Here is a 17778-nt window from a genome sequence, read left to right as displayed (position 1 = left end):
CGAGGCGGGCGGATCACGAGGTCAGGAGATTGAGACCATCTTGGCTAACACGGTGAAACCCCATCTCTACTAAAAATACAAAAAATTAGCCGGGCGCGGTGGCAGGCGCCTGTAATCCCAGCTACTCGGGAGGCTGAGGCAGGAGAATGGCATGAACTCGGGAGGCGGAGCTTGCAGTGAGCTGAGATAGCGCCACTGCAGTCCGGCCCGGGAGAAAGAGCAAGACTCCGTCTCTAAAAAAAAAAAAAACCAAACCACAGCATGGCCAAAGTCCAGAGCACAGCAGTGTGAGGCCCAGGAGAAACGAGGGGGTCAGCAGCAGGCCCCACACCCAGGTTGGCAATGTGACTCACGAGATGATGGTTTTGACAACAACATCCTTTATCTTCTCCCAGATGGCATCGCTATTGACTCCCTTCTGACTCAGGTAGTTCCACAAAGCCTTCAGTGCCCTGCAGAGGAGGAAGAGGAAGTATTAGGAATTATATTCTAGGAATGAGTGACAAAGACAAAGAAAAACGAAGAAGAGACCTAATGGTATTTTCTTCGTATCTCTTCCTTTGACAGTTTAAATTATGAAAGAGATGAACTTGGATGCAAATAGACCAATTCTTTTTTTTTTTTTTTTTTTTTTTTTTTTGAGATGGAGTCTCGCTCTTTCACTCAGGCTGGAGTGAAGTGGCGCAATCTCAGCTCACTGCAACCTCCATCCTCCAGGTTCAAGTGATTCTCCTGCCTCAACCTCCTGAGCAGCTGGGATTGTAGGCACCTGCCACCACGCCCAGCTAATTTTTGTATTTTTAGTAGAGACAGGGTTTCGCCATGTTGGCCAGGCTGGTCTCGAACTCCTGAACTCAGGTGATCCACCCACCCTGGCCTCCCAAAGTGCTAGGATTACAGGCGTGAGCCACCACATCCAGCCTCAAATAGACCAATTCTGAATTGGTAAGTGTTATCTCTGGGTCTTATATTAATCCTCCACTCACCATGCCCCTGAACTTCCCAAAACCCCAGAACCCTGTATTCCTCTAGGCCTTCACTGGACTGGGACACTCTGCCCTCAGTACCATTTGTGGCCCTGGCAAGCCATTTCATCTGCATTGGCCTGGTACTCGGCATTCTTTTTATTGACACTGTAGTTGGTCAGGTGCATGAACTTATTGCCAAGGCTCTTCATGGAAGGAGAATACCTGGAAGTAAGGAAACAAAAGGCAGAGGTAAGATGGTAACAGAGCTGATGGAGAAGGGGCCAAACATTTCCCCAAATCCTGAAGAGGTGAAGAACAAGCACACAGATCTTTTCATAGCCACAAGAGCCTGAGAAGTGTGTCTATTGGCAAAGTTCTGAAAAACCACAGCTAAACTCATCTCCTTTATCCCACCTCAGTCCCGCATGCAGGAAGACCCTCCCCAGAGCCTCCATATTTCCCATTTCCTGCCTTCCCCCTTGCTAACAAAAACTATCGAAATATTTGTTATTTTTCTGTTTGGTGTCTTCTAGTTTCCCTCCCTCCAAGGAAAACAAAATCCCCAATATTGTCAGAGGATACCTCACCACTGTCACATACTTGCAACTGGCAAAGCGGACCAGTCCATCTGAAAAGAGGTAAATCCGCAGAGGATCGTAGGAAGTGACGTAAACATAGATCCGCAGGTCAAACTTGCTGCCGCTGATGAGGTAGGGTTTGTGTAGATACCTACATAGGACAAAGGCCAGCTTTTCATCCAGCCAGACGATGGGGCTCAGTGGGTAACCAAGCCACAGCAAAAGACAGCTAACAGTCCCCAAGATAAAGACCTTAGAACAGTTGGCTAAGGAAGCTCTTTGGCTGGGAGAACAAAGGGCAGAAGAACATTGTAAGAAGGGAACCTCGAGGCCAAGCAGGTGGGAGGATGGGGTAAGGGATATGTGCTACAGGCTCACCTCTGTACCAGGAGGGGCCTTCGCTTGGGGAGCTGACTCCACTTGTGAATAACCTGGATGCCAATGCCTCGAGCTGATGCTGGCTAGGAGCAGAAAGGAGATGAGATTTGCTCCAGGTCCAATACTCTGTTGTTCCCACTCACAGACCATAGTCTCCTGCCCACTGTGATTCACTCACTGGCTTCACAATCCACTTCTGGCGGCTGCTGCTCTCCCACGCTTTGCGCAGGAGCTTGGCATCCTGGGGCAGGATAAAGGACTGGGGGAAGAAACTGAACTCCTTCTTGCCAAAGCGGCTCTGCATGCGTGATAGGTTCCGCCACAGCCGGTCCTTCCTCCCAATCTGGAATGAGCCTGGGAAATGGTTTAGCTACAAAAGGGAAAAGGGTGAGTGCAGGAAGAGGGCAGAGGTGAGGCCATGAGGAAGATGACAAGACGCATTCTACCATTCCAACTTCTTCAGCAGCACGCCAAGCTTTCGTTCCATCTTACTATCACCACCCTAATGGTCCTTAAGTATCCAACTGCAGAGCACTCACCGAAAGATGATTAAAACACAGACAAAACACAGTAATGTAAGACAGACATGATATTCACCTTAAGTGCAAAGAAAAAGCTATTACATCTTTTTCCATGAAACCCTATGGGATGAGGACAGAAAAGCATTTCACCTTTAGTAAGTCTAGGGGCAAGGGACTCATTCATTCCAACGTGAGACCAGACGTTCTCTTTACACATATTCAGCTTGGGAGAATGGAATGTGCAGTGGTCATAGGGAAACATAATAAACAGAAAACAGACAATCTAACTCAAGACACATTAGAGGAAAAAGCGTCTTTGAGAAGCTGCAACTGCAGGATTTCAGAGTTACACCCTCCTATGAGGTTGGAGTTCAGGAGAGGGACTCAGCTGCCCCCCACATAGGCAAGAAACTCCAAGATACTGCAACTGAACTGGAGATGTACGTGATCCACTGGAGTCTCTCACTGTACCCCTGTCCTGTACTTTCTCCTCTGTACACCTTCCTGACTTCTCCATGGTCATCATCCTCTTCCCGCCCCTACCCCCTACTCACATCATCACCCTCCTCTTGGCCTAGTCCAAAGTCCAGGGAAACAGCTCCTCAGAAAGGGCCCCTACCTTCTGATGCTCTCGAATGGATCGGAAACTAGGAGACTTCATGTGGTGACCCCAGCAGCCCAGCCAGTCATCGTTTCCTGTGGGAGGTACATCAGGAATCAGCCTTGCTAACAGCTCAGTCCAGGGACAGAGAAAGGCCCAGAGGCCCCAGAACTGGGCACAGCTCCCAGACTTGGTTTTCAAAGAGTTGCTATGGAGCTGTCCTACATGAGGCCCTGGGGCAAGGGATAGAACAATGGCCCTCTGTCTCTCAATTCTGAACAACAGGCTCAGCCCAGGATTTCAGAGCTACATCCTCCTATGAGGTTGGATTTCAGGAGAGGGCCCCAGCTGCCTCGACATAGGCACGAGGTGTCTAGAGCTCTCCCCCTACGCAAAGCCCATCTATTTGGGGCAAAAGGACAGGCTCACAGTAAGGCAAGCAACTCACTTTTGCTGATTTTGAAGTGGGACCGTCCAATGGTCTGCTTCACAATGTTGGGGGTCACTGTGCTCATCTTCCACCGGAGCAACTTCCTCTGCTCCCAGGGAAGTTTCTCCACTGGGAAGAATGCAAGGGGTGTGGGGATGGGGGGTGGAGAGGAGCAGAGAGTCATGATGAGAAGACAAAAAAGATGGCATGGCTGCCCATTTTTCCCTGGGCAGGCAAGTCACTAACTATTGCTGCAGATCAGGGTTTCAGAGGAGCACACTTTGGAAAAGAAGAGGGGCTGTGCAGGAATGAGGAACAAAGAAAGGGAAGACTGAAAGGGAAAAGCAACAAGGTTGGAGAGCATGAACTCAGCATGACACGGCAAGGCTGAAAAGGGTCAGCTAAAGGACAGACAAGAAAAAAGTTGCATTAGACCTACAACCACGTGGGGAACTGAGCACAGTGTGACAACTGCCACAACAGCTATTCTGGAAACCCTCTCCTACCTACTGCCACCTCCTCCCAACTTAGCTAGCAACCTTCTCCCGGGGGGCTCTTCTGGGCTTTGACACTTGGCCAGGTTTACCTCTCTCATCCCGAGTGCCAAAATAGATGGTAGGGGGAACGTTGGGAAAGAGACTGTAGATGAGGGCTGGTCGGACAACTTTCTCATGATTGGAAAGGGGTTTGGTCAGAATTTCCACACAGCTTCTAAGACAAAAAACAAACATGGAGTAGAGAAAGGGAAAAAGCAACATCCCTGAAGCGTTGTTACTATGACGTACAATTTCTTTCCAAGTGCTGTCTTTTAACTTCTGATTCTAAAAAGCCAGGTGCTTAATAATTAATAATTATTTTGTACATATTAATCCATAAGGTACTAGGCTAACCTACATATAACCACACCATTAAATGTCACCTAAAGACAAGGTTTTCCAATACTTCATTCTGCAATACAGCTCCAAAATTTCCCGTGACAAGACATTGGCTGGGAAAGTCCCTGACAGCAGTGGTTCTGAGAGGGGAAATGAATGTGGGTGGATACTAGTAGAAGAACGCGCTACGCTAAGACAAAGAAATAAATGAGGAGAGAAAAGAATGATGTGAAAATTACGAAGGAGGAAAACCAAAAAAGATCTGACGTGTAGAGACTTTTAAATAGAAAAAGGGGAAAAAGCAGTAGAAAGAAAAGAAACAGTGATACTTTCAGTTCATTTTATATTTAGGTTCATCTAAAGATTCATGAACCATTAGTGCTTTCCTCCATTTTGGAAGTGATCTGTGACACTGTAATTTTATGTAACAGTATGGGAACACAAATCTGGATGTGATGAAGAGATGTGGCTGATGTGGGACAGTGGGCCATGGGGGTCCCTACTGTTACTCCAACAAGGGCTTGGCCAAGGCTGTCTCAAGGAGTGTCAACATAGCAAATATATCAACTACCTGTCAGGTACAAGCTGAGAGACCCAGATCATTCCTTTAACTAGCACTGGAAAATGGAGAAAATAGCTATTACTCTTCACAACTTAGATAATATAATCCACGAATATTATTATAACATTAATTTTCAGTTTAAAAAAGTCACTTTACCTGTTATTATTTTCAGCACAACAGAAATAGGCACTGTATGTGAAACACTTCAGTGTTTTAACTCTTAAAGATTTTTAATGAATTTTATGGAATCAAATTAAATACTAATTCCCAATGAAAAATCCTAATTAATTCAACTCTATTCCTTATTTTCAAACTTTTTCTTCAAAGGCTTTTGGTTTACTGAGTATGAGAATTTAAGATTGTTGAAAGTCAATAAGAATGAGTTAAAATTTAAAAACAAAGATAGAGGCCGGGCGCAGTGGCTCATGCCTGTAATCCCAGCACTTTGGGAGGCCGAGGCAGGCGAATCACCCGAGGTTGGGAGTTGGAGACCAGCCTGACCAACATGGGGAAACCCCGTCTCTACTAAAAATACAAAATTAGCCCGGCGTGGTGGCGCATGCCTGTAGTCCCAGCTACTCGGGAGGCTGAGGCAGGAGAATTGCTTGAACCCAGGAGGCAGAAGTTGCGATGAGCCGAGATCACGCCATTGCACTCCAGCCTGGGTAACAAGAGCAAAACTCCATCTCAAAAAAACAAAAACAGAACAAAACAAAAAAGATAGAAACGTAAAATGGTACAGCCACTCTGGAAAACAGTTTTGGCAGTTTCTTAAAAAAACTAAACATGTAACCACCATACAACCTAGCAATTGCACTCCTGGGCATTTATCCCAGAGAGACGAAGACTTATATTCACACAAAAATATGTACATGATTATTTATAGCAGCTTTATTCACAACAGCCAAAAGCTGAAAACAACCCAAATATCCTTCAACAGGTGTAAGGTTAAACAAACTGTGGTACATCCATACCACAGAACACTATCCAGCAGTAAAAAAGAATGAGAACTATTAATACATGCAACAACCCAGGTCAGTCTCCAAAGCATATGCTGAGTGAAAAAACGTCAATGTCAAAAGGTGGCATACTGCTGTCATTCTATCTGTGTAACATTCTTGAAATGACAAAAAGGAGAACTAGTGGTTGCCAGGGGGTTAAGGAGGGGATGGGAGAGTAAGGGTATGAGGAGAAGGAATTCCTACAGTGATGACAACGTTCTGTATCTTTTTTTTTCTTTTTTTTTTTTTTTTTGAGACAGAGTTTTGCTCTTGTCACCCAGGCTGGGGTGCGGTGGCACGATCTCGGCTCACTGCAACCTCTGCCTCCCAGGTTCATGTGATTCTCCTGCCTCAGCCTCCCAAGTAGCTGGGATTATAGGCACCCACCATCACGCCCAGCTAATTTTTGTATTTTTAGTAAAAGATGTTGTAGTTTAGTAAAACATGGGGTTTCACCATGTTGGCCAGGCTGGTCTCAAACTCCTGACTTCTACTCATCTACCCGCCTCAGCCTCCCAAAGTGCTGGGGTTACAGGCGTGAGCCACTGCACCAGGCAAAATGTTCTATATCTTGACTCTAACAATGTTAACAACATCCCAATTGTACTATATTGTACTTCTGCAAGATGTCACCCAATGGGGGAAACTGAGTAGAGAGTACAGGGGACCTCTCTGCATTCTTTCTTACAACTGCATGTGAAATCTATAATTATCTCAATATCACAAGCTTAATTTAAAAAACAAACAAAAAACCCTTGTGAGTTGTCTCACAAGAGTCCTGAACTTCTCCTCAAGAGACCTGGCTTCTAGTCTAGCCATGCTAGAAACTATGACCTTGGAACAGCTGCTTCACTTCTCTGGTCCTCAATATTTACACTGGACTTGATGGCTTCCAGCTCTAAAATTACATGATTCTTAGAGCACAACAACAGGAAATGCAATGAAAGTACTGCTGTGTAAAGACACAGGTAGTGTTTCCAATGATTTTTCTGTTTTTCAGTGGTTGCCAAATTTTCCATAATATACAAATATTTCATAATAGAGAAAAAATAAGATTTTAGCAATCCAAAAGTATTTTACTTATCTTTAAAATGCAAAGTAGTTTGGAATTCATCTATCTCCATTTTTGGTCAGGTGCAGTGGCTCACACCCCTAATCTCAGTGCTTTGGGAGGCTAAAGCAAGAGGATCACTTGAGGCTAGAGTTCAAGACCAGCCTGGGTAATATAATGAGACCTTCCCCCACAACTCTACAGAAAATTTGTTTTTTAATTAGCTGGGCGTGGTGGGTGGTCCTGTAGTCCCAGCTTCAGGAGGCTGAGGCAGAAGGATTGCTTGAGTCCAGGAGTTTGAGGTTACAGTAAGCTACGATGGATCCACTGCACTCTAGCCTGGGCAATAGAGCAAGACTCTGACTCTAAAAAATAAAAATATATTATTTCCATTTTCTTGAAAATTATTTTTAAGCCTCATATAGAGAAGAAGTTATGTGCAATTTGTAGAAGTTAATTAATTAATGAGCAAATGATTAACAAACACCTTTTGTGAATTTTATCTCATATATCAGGAAGGCTAAAGGGCTGTGTAGCAGTCCTGAAGTAGGCCCTTAAGTGTAAAAAAGGTAGGACTCCAAATCAATTACATGTCAAATATCTTTCTCCTATGAAGAGTGGAGGTACTTAATCAACATCCAATATATATAACCCGAAGTAGTTCTGCTTTTCTGGAAGGAGGATGAGTTGGGCTGAAAGTGACAATTTATGCATCAGACTCAGGGTGCCCATGATGGGATTTCTATCCACCTTCACAGAGAATCCCAGTTCTCTCTCCCACTTTCCAAACAGCTCTGTCTCCACCTTATAGGTTAGGGGCTCTCAAATTGGTGTGCTGCTGCCACACCATCACATTTCACAGAGATGCAGCCTGTCTTGGCCATGCTAAACAAGGCAGAGAGGGCTCCCTTTCTTCTTAGCTTCATCTAAGGCAGGGTTGATGCAAAGAAAAACAACCCGACCCTGGGTGCTCCATATATTGGTCAAGCCCAGTGATATACAGGTTTTAATTAAAAATTAGGGCCAGGTGCAGTGGCTCAGCCCTATAATCCTAGCACTTTGGGAGGCCAATGATTACAGGTGTGTGCCACCATACCCAGCTAATTGTTTCCACTTTTAGTAGAGATGGGGTTTCACCATGTTAGCCAGCCTGGTCTCTACTCCTGGCCTCAAGTGATCCACCCAACTTGGCCTCCCAAAGTGTTAGGATTACAGGCGTAAGCCACTGTGCCCAGCCCATTATACTGTTTTTGTTGTTGTTGTTTTGTTTTTGAGACAGAGTCTCACTCCATCACCCAGGCTGGAGTGTAGCAGCACGATCTCAGCTCACTGCAACCTCCACTTCCCAGGTTCAAGTGATTCTCGTACCTCAGCCTCCCGAGCAGCTGGGATTACAGGTGTGCACCACCATGCCTTGCTAATTTTTATATTTTTAGTAGAGACAGGTTTTGCCATGTTGGCTAGGCTAGTCTCGAACTCCTGACCTCAGGTGATCCGCCTGCCTCAGCTTCCAAAGTGCTGGGGTTACAGGTGTGAGCCACTGCGCCTGGCCCATGATACTGTTTTTAAGCCCCACAGATGAGATGTGCTTCTGGCCCCCCATTACTCCCTGTTCAAAAACTAAAGTCGCAAACATAAAAATTTGGTAAAAATGCATTAGAGTTCTCCAGGCCATTTATGACTTGAGTGGTTTATCTCTTTATAATCTTTAAGAGACAAAAGATGAGCATCTAACAATTATCTATACAGCCACACTTACCTAGAGATCATGGCCACCGATTCGCTGGGGGAGACAACACTTAATGAGGAGCACTCTGAGTCTCCTAGAGGAAGGAAGAACAGAGAAATTCTGACTAGAAAAGGTTGCAGTACAAACTTACCAAGCCCAGACAACTCTTCCTTGAATATCCTGGGCTCAACCCTTCTTGGGGAGCCACAAGCACCACCCTGCTGCTTTGCACTGCCTTCCTCAACAGAAGCAGCAGGAAGGCAAGACCAGTGGGACAGGAGGACTAGAGACCAAAGTCCTCTAGAAGGCACTACCCCCACTTAAGACCCCCAAAGCAAATGACTGATGCAGGTAATGCAAGTCAAGGACCTAGTACACAATTGTCAGCCCCCTACCCAACAGGTCATAACCAACTCCTAGTTGGAAGTGAAAGGGTTTCCTACTCACCCTCCTCCTCTTCATTCTCATCACGGCTACAACAGTCTTCCAAACCATCTACTAGTTCTTCTTCTGTATCTTCAGTCTCAGCCTGATCTGGCTGGAGGTCAGTAGCTGAACTAAAAGAAAGAATCATGCCCCCAGCCTAGTCAACTCCATCAAAGAGGTCACAGATTCTCATTCCTTCATCATCTCCCAGTATTTGCCCCTTCTCCATTACCAATCTGCTACGTCTTGCCTGGACCTCACAACTCATTTCTCTTGTCTTCAAAGCTTAGGTCTAGGCATAGCTCCTCAACCTTACATCTCCCATTCTGCAAAGAGGCACTATGTTTTCCATTTTCTTTGGTGTCCCTCATAGCATATAAGTACAACATTCTACATCTAAAAAACCATCAATGGATATCTGGTAATTGACTTGAAATGTCCCTAGGCCACTCTCTGGGAACTCAGAAAAAGGCCTTAGTGGACCAAGTTTCCAGGAAAATAACAAAACACAAGAGAAGGAGCCAACTATGTGTGTGCCCTAATTATAAATGGCTATCATGCCAAGAATGACTGAGAACCTCATTTGGTTTGGAAAAAGTAGGAAAGTCACAGGCTTCAACATTTGGTGTTCACAATTCTTATTCCTCTCCCGGTTTTTACTTAAAATAGGGGTTGGCAAACTCTTTCTCTAAAGGACCAGAGAGTAAATATTTTTGTTTGCAGGCCAGTCGGTTTATCACAACTACTCAGCTCTACCACTGTAACAAGAAAGCAGCCACAGACAACTGCAAATGAATGTACAAGGCTGCATTCCAATAAAACTTTATTTACAAAAGCAGGCAACAAGCAAGATTTGGTCTGCAAGCTATAGTTTCCCAACCCTTGCCCTGAAGTGAAAACCAAAAATTCTAGGGCAGCTAAAAAATAAAACCAACCTTCAGAGGTACAGGGTCAGTGCCACCCCAAATTATGGTATATACATTCTACTGCTCTAAATGAACCAAAAACATTCTCCAACGCACCTAATATCCCTATCAGATGAGTCCAGCTCCCTGGCCTCCTCAGGTCTCTCCTTCTCAGACTGGCCCAGCTGGATGGAAGAGAGGCGGGTGGCCACGCTGGCTATGCCAAGAGTTTGAGGAGAAGGGGGACCTGGAGCTTTGCCTTCTCCAAATGCTGGGGAGTCAATTACAGATTCACAGGTAGGGCTGTGATTGAGCCCACTGGCATGTGAGGCAAGGAGGTGAATGCTGATACGTTTGGTACAGAAGACTGTATTGTCCAACCCCAAGGTATCTGAGGCACCAGGGAGGACCCGACCGACCGATCCAGCATCCTCCTGAGGAAACTGCTGATTTACCGCAGGAGGTTTCCACCTCCTGCTCCTGTTGAGGACATTCCACTGGAAGCTGGGATTCAGGAAACTAGACTGTTCAAACTGGCAGCCTTGCCTCGGCATCTTCTCAAAGCTTCTTGCGGTCAATTTCCTCACGGCCTCAGTGAACCGCATCTCCTTAGCTGGATCCTGGGAATCAGAATTGTCATCCAGAGCACAGGAAAGTGGCTCTGCCCTCATGGCTAAGTTATTCCGGTTATACCAGGAAGAGGCAACACTGGTGGTGGATGTGTCATGGGAGCTAGCGGTAGACAAGGCGATATGGGCACCGGCATCAGCTAGGACAGTGCCAATGCTTTTGGGCACCTTATGGTCAACAGGCTGTGGTACACAGTCTCCAGTACCCCCTGAATGATGCCAGGAGACAGGCTGGATCTTGGGTGGCGATACTGGCTTCAGGCCCTCTGTGGTCTGCAATAAAGGCACGTGTGTGCTATTTGGCCGCATGAAGGAATTATTATTCAGCATGGGCTTACAGGAGGAAGAGAGTGGAGATGGGATCTTCCCTGAGATGGCAGAGGCCAGGCTCTTCCCTGAAGGGTTTTCCCCAGCCACTGCCAAGCAGAGGTATGGTTCTGTGGATGAGGAGGCCATGGGCTGGGCCATGGGGAAGACCATGGAAGAAGTGGCCTTGTTGGCAGTGAGACTGACAGGGAGGCTCTTTTGAGGGAGAGAAAAAGGGCTTTTTTCTGATGGGCTCGAACGCAAGCAGAAGGACTCCAGTTGCTGGTACGGTTTGTGCCTATAGCTGGAGCGGCGGTATAGCAGGGTGCTGTTGAACAAGTCCGGGAAAGACTGTAGGTAACAGGAACTGCTGTGGCCTGCAATGACAGCCGTGGTCCCAGAGCTACATAAAGTGCTGGGGCAAAAGAAATATGCTGGTGGTGGTGGGACGCCCAAGAGGCCTGGGCCCAACCCTGCTGACAGTGTCTCCACTTGCTTCTTTTCCAGCTTCCAGATTGGCTTCACTTGCTGATGGGCCTGAGGCCAGACTCTGCCCTCCGAGGGTTTCTCAGGTGGTGTGGCAGGCACTGTGCCCGAGGGACCACTCTGCTTGAAGCTGTTTTTCTGGCGGAGGCCAATACTATAGTGCTGTGTTCCTGCTGAGGCCATGAGGGGCCCACATCATGGCCACACGGTCTCATGGCCTTGCTCAGGTAAGGTGCCACACACCTCCGGTAGTAGCAGCTGCATCCTTGAAGTCCGTCAGTCTGAAGCAGAGAGAAATGATAGGAAACATTACAGCGCCAGGAGAAAGGACACCATGTTACGGTGGTCCTCAGGTAAGCAGTACAGTCCCACTTCAGCATTTTTGGGCAACCAGTCTTGGTCGTCACTTGGGGCCCTGGGAGAAGAACACTAGATTTCCAGGGAGTTTTCAGTGGTCTTCCTACTGCCCTCATAGGATCAAAGCTGGCTTCATTAAGGACTAAAACACTGAGGTGCCACCACCACTGTGAGGCTGCTCATGAGTCCCCACTCTGTCACTCAGAAAGCTTTCCTCTCTAACAAAAAATACATCTTTCTGTCTCAACACCCACAACTTTTCATGAGGGGCTACCTTCCCTCACCCAAAACCAGTGTGGCTAGGAATAAAGCAAATCCGAAGTGAGAGAGAGGAGTCAGTATCTTCCTTCTCATAAATTAATTCTGAAAGATTAAAGATTATTTGAGTCCAGGTGAGGCAGCTCACACCTGTAATCCCAGCTTGAGCCCAGGAGTTCAAGACCAGCCTGCCCAATATGGCAAAACCCTGTCACCACAAAAAATTAGCTAAGCATGGTGGCGTGCACCTGAAGTCCCAGCTACTGGGGAGGCTGAGGTGGGAGGATCGCTTGAGCCTGGGAGGCGGAGGTTGCAGTGAGCCGAGATGGTGCCACTGTACTCCAGCATGGGCAACAGAGTGAGACCCCATCTCAGAAAAAAAAAAGATGATCTGAAAAACTCATTTTACATCTACTGCTCCCTAAATCAACTCAGCTGCCTCTGATTTAGTCTGCTTTTCATGGTTAAGTAGGACAAGTTCAGACCGGAGAAGAGAATTCCCTTGCTGATCCCGGAGTTTATTCTGGAGCTGAGATAGCAATTTCATCTCTTGCCAACTACACAGACTTAAATTCCATCCTGTGTATTGGTGGGAAAAAGAAGAAAGAAAATTGAACTAAATACCAGCATTATTTTTACTTAAAGTGACTTTATTTCCAGCAGCCATACTGGGACAGGAGAGTTCAGGGAATAAGAAGAGGACAGAAGCTTTCTTTACTCCAATGCCCAGGCTTAAGTTTGGGCTGATCTCAGGAAGGAAGAGCCTGTCTCTTGCGTCTTCTCAATCAGTGTTTCCTTTAATACAAAACCTGTAAGCCAGCATTCTGGGTCTCAAACTGTTCAGCATGGTCACTTACTTTCTAAATCAAATTCACAAAATATTCTCCAATTTTCACAGCTGTAAGGAAAGGTGGGCCTGCTTTCATGGCAGCCTCTGGGGGGAAATAACAAAAACTGTAAAAAGTCATTCATGGCCAGGCACAGTGGCTCACACCTGTAATCCCAGCACTTTGGGAGGCTGAGGCAGGCAGATCACTCGAGCTCAGGAGTTTGAGACCATACTGGGCAACATGGCAAAACCCCGTCTCTACAAAAAATACAAAAATCAGCCAGGTATGGTGGCGCATGCCTGTGGGCCCAGCTACCTGGGAAGCTGAGGTATGAAAAACGCTTGAGCATGGAAGGTGGAAGTTGCAGCAAGCCAGATAGCACCACTGCTCTCCAGCCTGGGTGACAGAGTGAGACCCTGTCTCACAAAAAAAAAAAAAAAAAAAAAAAGGCTGGGCACGGTGTCTCATATCTGTAATCCCAGCACTTTGGGAGGCCAAGGCAGGTGGATCACGAGGTCAGGAGTTCAAGACCAGCCTGGCCAGCATGGTGAAACGCTGTCTCTACTAAAAATATAAAAATTAGCCAGGCATGGAGGAGGGTGCCTGTAATCCCAGCTACCTGGGAGGCTGAAGCAGGAGAATCGCTTGACCTTGGGAGGCAGAGGTTGCAATGAGCTGAGATCGCTCCATTGCACTCCAGCCTGGGCAACAGAGTGAGACTCTGTCTCCAAAAAAAAAAAAAAAAAAAGGAATCATTTGTCTGGGATAATTCTGAATGGAATCCTGACATTCTCATCAAGTGTGTTTTCAGAGTAGCTAGAGGGAAGGAAATAGCAGAGAGGTTTTGTTTTGTTCTGGGGGTCTTGCTCTGTCACCCAAACTGGAATGCAGTGGCACAAACATGGCTCACTGCAGCCTCGGACTCCTGGACTCAAATGATCCTCCCCCTTCAGCCTCCCAAATAGCTGGGACCACAGGCATGCATCACCACACACAGTTGATTTTTTTTTAATTTTTTTGTTAAGATAGGGAGTGGCAGTATCTCACTATGCTGCCCAGGTACCGACTGGTCTCGACTCCTGGCCTCAAGCGATCCTCCTATCTCAGCCTCCCAATAAACTGGGATTACAAACCTGAGCCACTGAACCCAGCCCTAGGAGAGATGGTTTTTTCGCTTAAGTTATATTTAAAATGCAAAAATGGGGAGAGTACCTTGTATTCTGATTAACAAAGTAATGGCCAAGGAAGAACTAAGATTCCTGTCTACAGCTACGAATGAATACCACCAACAAACACTGCAGAAGCCATGGGATGTTGCCCTCTTTACTTGCAAAGGCTGACCTACATGGACTCTTTCTCAAGGAGAGTACAAAAAATCACAATGCAGCACTGCCAATAGTTCAAAATGATAGTGGGCTAAAAACAGCATAAATGCTAAAACTGGATTTTGAGGCCAGTTACCTCAAAATGAGGTTACAGAAAATGGACCACCACACAAGTCCAAACCATGGAAATACCATGCTTGGAACAATTACAGCGTGTGTTTGTGGTAGAGAAGCATAGAGACAAAGGGAAAAGTCAAATCCTGCCATTCGCTTTATGAGACTACAAGCACGCATCCATGTGTATTAAGTGCACTCAACATATTCACAATCCCCTCACTTAGTCCTCTTTCGGCAATCCACATCTTCCCCACCAATGCAACACAACAGACATACCAAAGTGGTAGGAGAATGCCTAGGGAAATGAAAACTCAGGCTGGTCCCCCTGAAAAACAGCCCCACTATTGATTCCCACGTGCATCATGCTAGCCCAGCTCTTCATTCCCTTACAAGTGCTGTCCCAGGAGCCCTTTCTTCTTCTTCACCCAACTTAAAAAAATCAGCTGCAACATGACCTAGGCAGTCTTCCCTGACTCCTGAGTTTGAACAGGATGCCTCACCTCTGTGCATGCCACCATCACTGCTCACAGAACATTAGCTTCAATAATGAACTAACTCATCACACTAGGAGCAAGGAGCACATTCTCCTCCAGCTGATGTCCCCAACACAGTGACTGATGCACAGGAAATGCTCAATATTCTGTTGAGTAAACAAACTGGAAAAGCACAGAAAATGAAGGGGAAACAAACTTGAATACTAGTTTGGGCACCTAATGAATGTCTGGTACCATGCTAGGCATTTTATCCATATTATCTCATTTAATCCAAAAAAAACCCTTACATTCAGTTTACTGATGATGAATCTAAGACTCAGAAAAGTCAAGTAACTTTTCTATAATTAAATAACCAATAAGTAGCAGTGCCTAGATTAAAACTCAAATCTGTCTGAGTCTACAATGCCTATTAAACAGAATGAAACACATATTTAGACTCTATCCCCTCCATTATCTTTAATCTTTAGGTACCAGACAAAAGCCAGGTTGGAAACACTCCTCCATGTTTATACCAAGGCCCTTTGTGGAAAGTCCCTAAAAGCACATCACTGACTTCTCATCAACACCACAGCCAATCCCACTCTCCCTTGTAGCCACAGGCACTCACTGCACAACACTTCCTTTGGCACACACACTGCTCAATGTTTGCCTTGCTACATCCCACCACATGAACCCTCAGTGCCAAGCACATGAACACAAATAGCCCAACACCCAGCTGGCTTGGCTTTTAATCCAAAAGACAAAGAGGGAGACCAAGGATACACGCCTACCCTATTCAGAAGCTGCAGGTGGCCTGCTCCCAGACAAAGTGTTAAACAACACACCTGGGCAGGTACTAGAGTAGAGTGGATTCTCATCTCTCTAAGGTATTCCAGATCTCATATCTCTGCAATGGTCATTTCCCACTTCTTGTCTCCTCTCATAGTCCCTATATGGTTTGCATTTGTGTTCCCACCAAATCTCATGTTGAGTTGTAATCCCCGACGTTGGAGGAGGTGACTGGATCATGGAGGTGGATTTCCCCCTTGCTGTTCTCATGATAGTGAGTTCTCATGAGATCTGGTTGTTTAAAAGTGTGTAGCATCACCCTGCTTTCTCTCTCTCCTGTTCTGGCCATGTGAAGATATGCCTGCTTCCCCTTCCACCACGACTGAATGTTTCCTGAGGCCTCCGCAGCCATGCTACCCATACAGCCTGCAGAACCATGAGCCAATTAAAACTCTTTTCTTTATAAATCACCCAGTCTCAGGTATTTCTTTATAGCAGTACGAGAAGGAACTAATACAGTCCCCATGATGTGTAGTATAGCAAGTTGGATAAGGGCCACTGTCTTCCTAAAGAAATATGTCTGGACTCAAGGGCCAAGCAGGTGAGAGGATGTTTCTGTAACTCTCTTTCTGGGAAATAGCTCCAAAGTTAGTAAGAGATATCCAGGGTTGGATAAGATGGCTGTGTTAGGAATTGCCCAGCAAAGACAAATTTGTTGCATCAGACACTCTGCAGAGAGTAACTTCAAGAATGCCAAGTAAACAGTATCACTCACTACAGTATCACTCACTACAGTATCACTCACTACAGTATCACATACAAATGCTCCAACCTAGTTTCAGTGTTTGAGGTTCAGAAGAAGTGTCACATTAAGACAAGGAAATGATGGTTGCTAAAAACAACTTCCTTCCTTCTCCTTATAGAGATTTCTGATGAGATCAAAACCTCAAATGGTTGGGAAGCAGAGGCCTAACAAAAGCATTGAGGCAGCTTGGGTCCCAGACCCCCAATCACTGCCACAGGTCATCTTTTCCAGCATCCTGCCCACTGCCCTACAGGAATGCAAGTGACAAACTTTAAAAAGCTTCTGAAGCCCCAAAATCTAAGAAGTGAAGGAAGTGAGAACCTTGTTTTTAAAAGCTAACATAGTGAGTTCTGCCATAAAGTCAAAGTCCAGAGAGGCAAATAATGTCTGGCACCCAGACCCTACTGACAACACATACTCGGAGGGCAATTTTCAGCAAAGTCATCAAGCCCATTCCCTGCGATATACTCTGGGCTCCTAAGATGACACCTGGGAGACCTTTCTCCCAGTGTCCCTTATATTTCTAAGTGTACTGTGATAATGCACACTTTGTGTATATGTGCGCCTCTAGGGTCCAAAAGGCAGACTGCTCATCTCCCGGGAAGTATTTTAGGAAGAAACATCAAAAGAAAGACAACAGGAGAAAAGGTATTTACATATGTAGAAGGCTATGTACTGGCTACTAATGGAAGCCCATTTCAAAAACTCCCAACTTAAACAAATCTAAACTTATAAAGAGTAATTGCTGACTACGCAAATTACAAAGGATTAACTACATATTTATACTACTTAAAGATAGCTCAAGACATTCATACTTACTCTCTGTTACTAAGTCCAAAGGATCCACCATCAGCTGACCCTCCAATCAGCAGCTTGCAAGGAACTTACTTTAGGGGCCAATAAACTGACCTCACCTGAAAAATAATATTTTGAATAATCTAACATTTTATGGAGCAATGATCTAATGTGTTTCTTGTTCCTACACAGGATCCCTAGGGAACAGGAGGGCTTAAGGGGCAAACAGGGTATAAACACTAAGCTATAGCTGGCAGAGTTCAAGTTTAGAAGAAAACAAGCCTATTTCTATAGCTAAGTTCCTCAATCTAGGTCCTCCTCACAGCCAGGCTGCATGAGCAGCTACCGCCTCGTGGTGACTCATGACAATCAGAGCACTGATCAGTAGTGAATCACATGCAACTCTGAAACCGCACAGCTGGAATGTTCAGGGAAAGACAAGAGAGAGGAAGTACCATACCCCCACTGAGAAGTTGTAGGAGGTGAAGTTTAAAAATTCACATAAAGCACACAAAAAGCACAGTGGCTCCCAGTAAACGTTTGCAGCATGGTAGTTACAACTCTCATTCTCACTAGCACCAAA

At 45.7% G+C, this 17778-nt stretch overlaps 1 protein-coding gene across 5 annotated transcripts in view; it reads right to left on the bottom strand.

The window, feature by feature from the left end:
- The window catches only part of TTLL4 (tubulin tyrosine ligase like 4), a 45232-nt gene that overhangs the window by 6453 nt on the left and 21001 nt on the right, over positions 1-17778 (bottom strand). For 3 of the 5 annotated variants that reach the window (XR_004027809.1, XM_030802750.1, XM_030802747.1), the window contains exons 2-12: positions 10143-11727; positions 9142-9251; positions 8725-8788; positions 4063-4187; positions 3495-3605; positions 3065-3141; positions 2103-2294; positions 1925-2007; positions 1569-1697; positions 1068-1190; positions 354-452 (exon numbers count right to left, since the gene is read on the bottom strand). Coding sequence is in view for 4 of the 5 variants with exons in the window: in XM_030802750.1 (XP_030658610.1) it covers positions 354-452; positions 1068-1190; positions 1569-1697; positions 1925-2007; positions 2103-2294; positions 3065-3141; positions 3495-3605; positions 4063-4187; positions 8725-8788; positions 9142-9251; positions 10143-11629 (2600 nt within the window). In the remaining variant the exon portion in view is untranslated. Of the gene's footprint in view, positions 1-353; positions 453-1067; positions 1191-1568; positions 1698-1924; positions 2008-2102; positions 2295-3064; positions 3142-3494; positions 3606-4062; positions 4188-8724; positions 8789-9141; positions 9252-10142; positions 11744-17219; positions 17315-17778 lie in introns of those variants that run through there. The other 2 variants (XM_030802748.1, XM_030802749.1) reach the window with 2 other exon arrangements.

Source organism: Nomascus leucogenys, chromosome 22a (genome assembly GCF_006542625.1).
Source record: "Nomascus leucogenys isolate Asia chromosome 22a, Asia_NLE_v1, whole genome shotgun sequence".
Classification (NCBI taxonomy): domain Eukaryota; kingdom Metazoa; phylum Chordata; class Mammalia; order Primates; family Hylobatidae; genus Nomascus; species Nomascus leucogenys.
Note: the sequence above shows the minus strand (reverse complement) of the source record. Positions and strands in the feature narration are given on the sequence as shown.